The sequence below is a fragment of the Lutzomyia longipalpis genome, chromosome 2, assembly GCF_024334085.1.
Source record: "Lutzomyia longipalpis isolate SR_M1_2022 chromosome 2, ASM2433408v1".
NCBI classification, from domain to species: Eukaryota; Metazoa; Arthropoda; class Insecta; order Diptera; family Psychodidae; genus Lutzomyia; species Lutzomyia longipalpis.
This window is the reverse complement of record NC_074708.1, coordinates 34,134,500-34,142,107: the sequence shown is the minus strand read 5'-3', so window position 1 is coordinate 34,142,107 and position 7,608 is coordinate 34,134,500. Positions and strand designations below refer to the sequence as shown.

The following is a 7,608-nucleotide window of genomic DNA, read 5'->3' as shown; positions in this document are numbered from 1 at the left end:
ATATTTTTGATCGTCTTGCCGTAAATTAATTTACAGTTTTACAATTCTAAATTTTAACTTAAAAAATTAAATTAAAATTCACACCCCTGGCGCTTTTCCTGACTGAAAAAACGATTTTTCTTTTTTTTAGTTTTTGAAAAACAACGCCATCCTAAACGAAAAAAATCCTAAATATAAATTAACAAATTATTCTGTAAAAATGTTAGATATGCGTTTAATGAAGACATTTGTCCAAGAAAGGTCCTCTGGGATCATTTTCCAGTATAAATCTCGTGATGAAAAACCTAGCTGCCGGCTTTTCCTACTGTTACAGGGATTCTTCGAGCGGGAAACATGGGCTACGGGGTTTTTCGCTGAAAAACTGAAATTTGAAAGGTTTAAAAACGTCGATTTAATCATCCAATATCGTGCTTTCAGTGCCTTTTATAGGTTTAGTTATATGCGTCGCAAAAAAATCGACTAAAAAATGATCCAATGCTCTTTGTGTAGTTAAGCTATAAGCTTTTAGCTATGCTAATCGACGCGAGGTCGCATCCTGAATCTGTAATTACATGAAAAACACGAGAAAATTGCAAAAAATAGTCAATAAAGTCCGTTATTTGAATTCATCAAAAGATTCGAGAATCTCTCAAAGTTGACTCACCCCTTGGATAAGGCAAAGTTAAGAAGAAGAAGAAAATTTTGTGGTGGAAAATTTTTGCAATTGATTTTTTCCTTTATTTTGTGGTCATTCAAAGGAGAATGTGTCCCCCGTGGGGCGCTGAATAGGAAGCTAAAGTGCCCGTGGTGTTGATTTAATAAGTAGTTGTGTTTTGCAAAGCTCACAAATTGAGTTCCAGCTGTATGTTATTTTTGCCCTGAAGCTCTCGCCTATTTTCCAGACAGATGATAAAATTTTCCTGCTGTGAAAATAAAATATTGAATTTGGCATAAGAGAGGGTACCAAGGAATTGTTCCTTTGTTAGTTTATCGTGCATTGAAGGTCGTGAGAATGGTAAAATTACATGGATTGAGTGTCTTCTACAAGGGGCCCCACGAGGCGAGGCTACTGAAAGCTGCATTTGACCTCCAGAGCTTCTCATTTTTCCAGCGTGGCTCTGTTCAGGAGTTTATGAGGTATGTCCAGAGAGCATACTTAGCAGTTGACGCATGATTTCTAATCTTGTGTAAATGTTGCAGTTTTGCCAGCAAAACCATCGTGGAGCGAACACAACTGGCGTCAAGGCAATCCGTCAAGCAGGACGTCTACATGTGCCATGTTTACGTTCGGGCGGATAGTTTAGCTGCAGTTTTAATTGCTGACCACGAATATCCTGGTCGGGTAGCGCACACATTCATTACAAAAGTCATGGATGACTTTGCAGCCCAAGTTTCCCCAGATCAATGGCCAACGGGCTCAGAGGCAACGATAAACTTCTCACAACTTCCAGCGCTCTTGGCAAAATACCAGAATCCCCGTGAAGCAGATGCCCTGACAAAGATTCAGGGTGATCTGGATGAGACAAAGATCATTCTACGCAACACCATTGAGGCTGTACTGGAACGTGGTGAGAAACTCGATGATCTCGTCGTGAAGTCAGAACAGTTGTCCGTACAGAGTAAGGCATTCTACAAGACAGCGAAAAAGACCAATTCCTGCTGCAACTTCAGCTAAGATGTGGCAGCAATGAGGCTCTCCCCACAGGCGACATTACCAAACGCTATTGTTGATCATTTCCTTGATAAAAGTTTTATCAAAACAAACTTTGCTGTTCAAAACATCTCAATGGCTCTACTTTACATGAATGTCTGTACTGCATTGTCTTGTAAGTCCTCCATGAAATTCACTTTTTTCCGCGAATTCTTTACAAATTTCCTTAATTTTCCTTAAAAAAAAAACACCACATTAACGGGAATTTCCATGAAAAACTAAAAAACAAAAACAAAACTAAATAGAACACATAAACCAAAAGAAGACTGAATTTTCAATTGGGACGAAAGAAAAATGCTGCAACAAGAGCTTTTAATGAGTTATCATGCGCGTTTTTTAGATTAATTGTTGATGTTCTTAATTAATTCCTCTTATTTAGTGAGGAATGCAACACTTTATATACTCAATTACAAAATTGGCATATATTTTGTATATCAGCGCTATCGTGAATAGTTTCTATTTCTATATATTATCGTAATCTCGCTAATTAAAAACTACTTTTTTTCATGAATTTCAGCTTTATTGGAAAGTCGTTATCTTTGTATTTTATTGCAATTTGTTTTATTATTTTTTATTTACACGTGACTTTAGCTTTCAAAGAACTTGTTTAAGAAAAAAAAAGATTTTCAGCAAAAAGGAAATTATCCAGTATCCGGAATAATATTGGATTCGATCCCATGCCATTCAACGTTGAAAGCCATATCCTTACCGATTACACCAAAATTTTCTCCCACCATTCGGGTAAAATCATTAGCGGGAATACGATATTTTTCTCATTTTTATTAATTTTTATTAAGGAGGAAAGATAATGAAAAAAAATTAAACATAACATATTGACGTATTGTTAAACTTTTACTGTATATTTATGAAAGAAAAAAAATTGAAAACAGAATTATTTTTAAACTTAATATCTATATTGGAATGGAAGTTACAATATTGTATAAAATATACATAGATACATCAATATTAAATGTCTATAGCAGATGAATGATTATAAAGTTAATTCCACTCTCTACATTATGAATAAGAGTTTTGAATTAGCTTTCGTGGCATTTTGTGAGGATACCAACTTTATAATCATTTATCTAATAACTAAATAATATTACCCAAAATGTAAAATATGTATTGAGAAGGACGCATTTTTAATAAAAATGTAACGAAAATTAAAAGTATTTTCTTTTAGTTTGTTAATTGTTTTGTCAAAGTTTGTAAAATTCTTGCTAATCATTTTTTATATTTTTTTCTTACAGGAAGTCTTTGGGCTGGTTCCTGGGCTCCAGAAATGGGTGACTGAAAAGAGGAGGGGAAGGGTTGCTTGTGTCTAATGATACGTATCTAACTAAAAAAAAATCAAGGACAGCAAAGTCTCAAGTTCTTCCTGGGAAAGTCCAGGACAATTCGAGTTCCCTCAAAAGGACAAATTCGACTATTTGTTCCCTACAAAGTTATAACGAAAAATGTAAAAAGTAAAACATAAGAAGTATTATGTAAAGCTCAAACTTCAAATCGCTCTCCTGCTGAAAATCAACAAAAATGAATTAAGTATAGTATATTTTCCAACTCTCGATTTATAGTCTTATCGGCTCCGAGATTGTCCTGTTTTACTCGAAAAGATCCTTAACAATGTCTCATGACAGTCGCAAGGACAACTATCGTGACATTTTAGGCTGATTTTTGAGCAAATTGCGTGAAACGCCCCTTGCACGGTTCGCGCCCATTCGACCTCACCACTACCAACACACGTGAGCGTCTATATTTAAAACACACAGGGCTCGGACTTTTTGGTCGAAATGTGCGGTGGAGTTTTCTAAGTAATTTCCCCCGGGATTTCTGCAAGAGACACGTGGAAAAGCAATGTAAGTACACGTGGCATATGCCGAATTGCCCAAAAATGGTGAAAATACATTGTTTTTCCGGGAGATTGAATTGCAAAAAGGCAATGAAAAATTCTCCCCATGATACACGCATACACGCACACAGACGGTTTGAGATTAAAAATAAATCTCAGTGGCGTAGTGAACCCAACACCAGTGACGTGTTTTTTTTTATCTTCAAAATAATGAAAAAGGCGCGCTGGAAAATTGGCAAAAAAATAAATGCAATTTCATTTGATATTTTCAGATAAATAAAGCACATCTGGGTCGTCCATCCTCCCACTGAGACGCCATAAATTTATCAACTTTGAATAGGAGGCAGAAAGGGGACAGCAAACATGGATCCGGAGGCATTCTTAGATATGGCTAATCAAGTCATAAAAATCAAGGTAAGACGATTTCGGTGGGAAAATATAATTTCAGATTCTCTTGGCGATTTTCCGGTTAGAAAATGCGATTTTTTGCGAAAAAACGGAATATTGTTGGACATTGGTCATGGATATTCGTAGGATATGCCTTGTGATTATCCGATTTTATTTACAAGAGTTTTCCAGAAAATGAATTTTCGCAATTTTTCCACATTTCCAACATTTTGGGAAAGTTCAAGGAGATTAATTGAGAATTAAAAAAAAATGTAAATATTGGACACCACTGTACCGATGTAAACATGATTTTTTAGGAAAAGGAGTCTATTCAGTTTTAATTATATTTAAAAAATGCTAAAAATTACTTTCTGGAAAAACAGCCGAGAAAATAAATATTTAAGGAAATAATTTCACTAAAAAGCGCACCTTTCTACTTCATTTTCCGTTTATAATTATAGTTAAGTTCTAAAAAAAATCTAAATGTGAATAAACTCCTTTTATTCCATGTACTTACAATGTTTAGAAAAATTGCCTATTTGCACATGATGTCTACTGATAAAGCCAAAAGTCTCCCACCTGAGCTCAGGGGAGTCAGTTTGAAGTGAATCTCGGTATTAGACGGCAGCAGTAGACATGGAGACGATTAATTCTATTCATACCACACTCCTTTCTCAGAGTTTCTATGTAAATTTTATCAATTGTTTTTTATCTTCTATTCTAATTTTTCGTGAATGTTTTATTATCTTGTGTTGAATTTGCGAATTTGATTTTTTATCGTTGAAATATTGGTTCAGCCAATTAATCGTGATATTCTAATTTTTTCGTACTTGAAGAATAGAATTTTCATCACAATCATGAAGAATGTGAAAAAAATGAAGGTGGATTAAGGAGATTAAACACGCGCATATAAAAAGTATTTTGTGAAGAATAAAATGAGTTTGTCACATTTTTTTTTATTGAAAAGTGAATTTTTCAGCAAATTTTAGAGAGAGAATTGGGGCTTTATTTTATTCGGATTAAGCTGTTTTTTTTTCTTTTGCATACGTAGCTTTTTTTTTTAGATAGTTTCCTTACAATACTAAAACGTTAAAAATGTTTTTAATTGCTGATTCTAAAAATTGGGAAAGGGGTTTAGTCATATTGGAACCTTTGAAAGTTAACTACTCAAGACGTTTGAGATCTTGTATAGAGGGTCAGAGTTCTAGGATTTTGCCTATGAATTAGTCCTTAAATCGACATTCTTTAATCCTTTTATCGAACATAGTTTTCCCCGAGCTTTCATCAAGTTTAAAGAGAAAGAAATTAAAAAAAATTTCTGAGTCCTTAACAAGTTTTTTAAGCTTCACAATGTTCGATTTCAGTCAAGGAGTGTTTATCTGACTGAGAATACTCTTATTATTCGAATTATTCGCCAAAGAAATCAAAATATTCTGCAGACAAACTTTTCTGTATATTTAGTCTGAGACTGAGCAAAAGCCTAAAAACGAAAAAGTAAAATTCAATTTAGTACTTTATAGGCTTAAATTTAGTACTTTTTCCCATTGTATTCAGTATACATTTTCAGATAGAATTTTCTATGTTTTTGAATAAAATTTAATACTTTTAATTACCTATTGAATTTAGTACATTTTCGGCTTGAATTTACTATTGCTTCGGGTAGAATTTAGTATTATTTGAAAATACAATCTTAAGAAGTAAATTCAATAATAAAAAAAGTACTAAATTCTTTCCATAAATATATTATAACTGAAAAAGTTCTGAATTCAATCGGAAAAAAGTACTAAACTAAGGGCGAATAAGTACTAAACTCAATCCTGAAAAGTATACTTAAAAAACAATAAATTCTAACCAAGAAAGTAGTAAATTCAAGCCAAAGAAGTACTAAAATTTAGCTGAAATTGAGAATATTCAGATTTTTGGAAATTTTGTGATTATTCGCGAATCTTCAGATTATTCGACAAAACAGTCAAAATATTCGACAGATAAAGACCCCTTGATTTCAGCGATTTAAATCCTTCTCCTCGTTCAATTAAATCGAGAGGTGAATAATTAAGGCATTATAGGGACTTCTTTGACTCTAAAATCTATCTCACCTGGATTACTGCATAACTTCCAAACATAGCCTGTAAAAAAAAATAATTTCTTGCAAATACTTAAACATACGCTTTAAACTCTTAAGTGCAAGAGTTAGACCCTCTTAATGAGTCATGAGCTTTAATAGCTTTCTGGCTGCCGCAGAAAATTGCATTTTCAACTTTTTAGGAAGCAAAAACGAAGGAGAGTGTGACCAATTTAGCCCACATTTCATCGTCTTTTGCAATATTGTAATTATTATTTGCAGATGTTCCCGTACTTTGACATAGCACACAGTCTTCTATGTGCTCTGTCTGTACGCGAGGATCTTGGCTCCAATGCACAGGCCTTCTCACGAAAACACCCGCTTGCACTGTGGCTCTCAACGATGCTGGTGATCTTTGCGGGTGGAATGGTTGCCAATGGACTTCTTGGTGAACCCATTTTGGCTCCACTCAAAAATACGCCGCAGCTTCTTGTGGGGACAATTGTGTGGTACATTGTCTTCTACACACCCTTCGACATTGGCTACAAAGTGGGTAAATTCCTACCCGTTAAAATTATTGCCAGTGCCATGAAGGAGATTTATCGCGCCAAGAAGATCCACGATGGTGTCACGCATGCTGCTAAGCTCTATCCCAATGCATTTATCATCATGATTATTATTGGGACGCTCAAGGGCAATGGTGCTGGCTTCACGAAACTCGTTGAGAGACTCATCCGTGGTGCCTGGACACCAACTGCCATGGAATTCATGCAACCAAGCTTGTGAGTTTTAAGCATTTTCGTGTGCCCCAAAAATAGTGCTGAGAATGATCAATGAAAATAATTTATTTTAGCTATACGAAAGCATCTCTTGTGGCATCAATCATTTTCGTTCTGGACAAGAAGACTGATTTAATTTCTGCACCACACGCCCTTGTCTACTTTGGCATTGTCATCTTCCTCGTTTACTTCAAACTCTCATCAATCCTCCTTGGTATTCACGATCCCTTCATACCGTTCGAAAATCTCTTCTGTGCCCTCTTCCTTGGTGGCATTTGGGATAGTTTGGCTAAATTGCTGGGACGTGGTCAGGCTAAAGAGGAAACCAAGGATGCAAAGAAAGCCAATTAATCCCCCCCCCCCAAAATGGGATAATTGAAAATCCCCATCAAGATGAACATCGCAGAACAATGTCAAAGAGGTAAAAAAAAATCATTTCGACCAAAAAGTAGAGTTGCTCCACATCGCATGAACTTTTTAAAATACATCATTTTCTAGTCAGTGAAATTTTTACACAAAAAAAACTTGACGAACTCTTGCCCTCAATATATTTAGGGTGTGCAGTTAAAAATTAATGTGGGTGATTTTTAAGTGCACAAGAAAATATATTGAATTGTATTTTTAATTTTTAAAAACAAATTGGACAATGATAAGCCAAAATGAAAATATTGGTGATTTGTAAAAGATGTCAAGAAATAAAGATCGTTGGAAGGGTCAAGAAAAATATTTTATTTTTTCTTTTGCTTTTAGAGGTATTGTTGTTTATCTTTGACTTTGGAATTCCTGGAACATTAGGCCATTTTCTTCTCTTCACTATAGATAAGGTTCGATATTTTTGTGA

At 34.7% G+C, this 7,608-nt stretch overlaps 3 protein-coding genes across 4 annotated transcripts in view; all 3 read left to right on the top strand.

Moving 5' to 3' along the window:
- The window catches only part of LOC129790342 (clavesin-2-like), an 891,203-nt gene that overhangs the window by 522,051 nt on the left and 361,544 nt on the right, over positions 1 to 7,608 (top strand). The window lies entirely within an intron of this gene.
- LOC129790390 (synaptobrevin homolog YKT6) lies at positions 650 to 2,859 on the top strand. The gene is made up of 2 exons (XM_055827872.1): positions 650 to 1,116; positions 1,180 to 2,859. The coding sequence occupies exons 1-2, from the start codon at positions 992 to 994 to the stop codon at positions 1,652 to 1,654; spliced, it is 600 nt and encodes a 199-aa protein (XP_055683847.1). The 5' UTR covers positions 650 to 991; the 3' UTR covers positions 1,655 to 2,859.
- Positions 3,413 to 7,491, top strand: LOC129790359 (trimeric intracellular cation channel type 1B.1). 2 transcript variants are annotated; one of them, XM_055827838.1, is made up of 4 exons: positions 3,413 to 3,546; positions 3,812 to 3,953; positions 6,271 to 6,770; positions 6,842 to 7,491. In XM_055827838.1, exons 2-4 carry the CDS (start codon positions 3,903 to 3,905, stop codon positions 7,116 to 7,118), a joined length of 828 nt encoding a protein of 275 aa, XP_055683813.1. In that variant the 5' UTR covers positions 3,413 to 3,546; positions 3,812 to 3,902; the 3' UTR covers positions 7,119 to 7,491. The 2 variants fall into 2 exon arrangements, with proteins under 2 accessions (XP_055683813.1, XP_055683814.1); XM_055827839.1 differs by lacking the exons at positions 3,413 to 3,546; positions 3,812 to 3,953 and adding an exon at positions 4,512 to 4,613.

What these genes read in the sequence shown, in the direction of transcription:
- LOC129790390 (XM_055827872.1), top strand. Translation starts at nt 992, where the DNA reads ATGGTAAAATTACATGGATTGAGTGTCTTCTACAAGGGGCCCCACGAG. An exon ending in TCTGTTCAGGAGTTTATGAG is followed by an intron (nt 1,117 to 1,179) that starts GTATGTCCAGAG and finishes TAAATGTTGCAG; the next exon opens with TTTTGCCAGCAAAACCATCG.
- LOC129790359 (XM_055827838.1), top strand. Translation starts at nt 3,903, where the DNA reads ATGGATCCGGAGGCATTCTTAGATATGGCTAATCAAGTCATAAAAATC. An exon ending in ATCAAGTCATAAAAATCAAG is followed by an intron (nt 3,954 to 6,270) that starts GTAAGACGATTT and finishes TATTATTTGCAG; the next exon opens with ATGTTCCCGTACTTTGACAT. An exon ending in GAATTCATGCAACCAAGCTT is followed by an intron (nt 6,771 to 6,841) that starts GTGAGTTTTAAG and finishes AATTTATTTTAG; the next exon opens with CTATACGAAAGCATCTCTTG.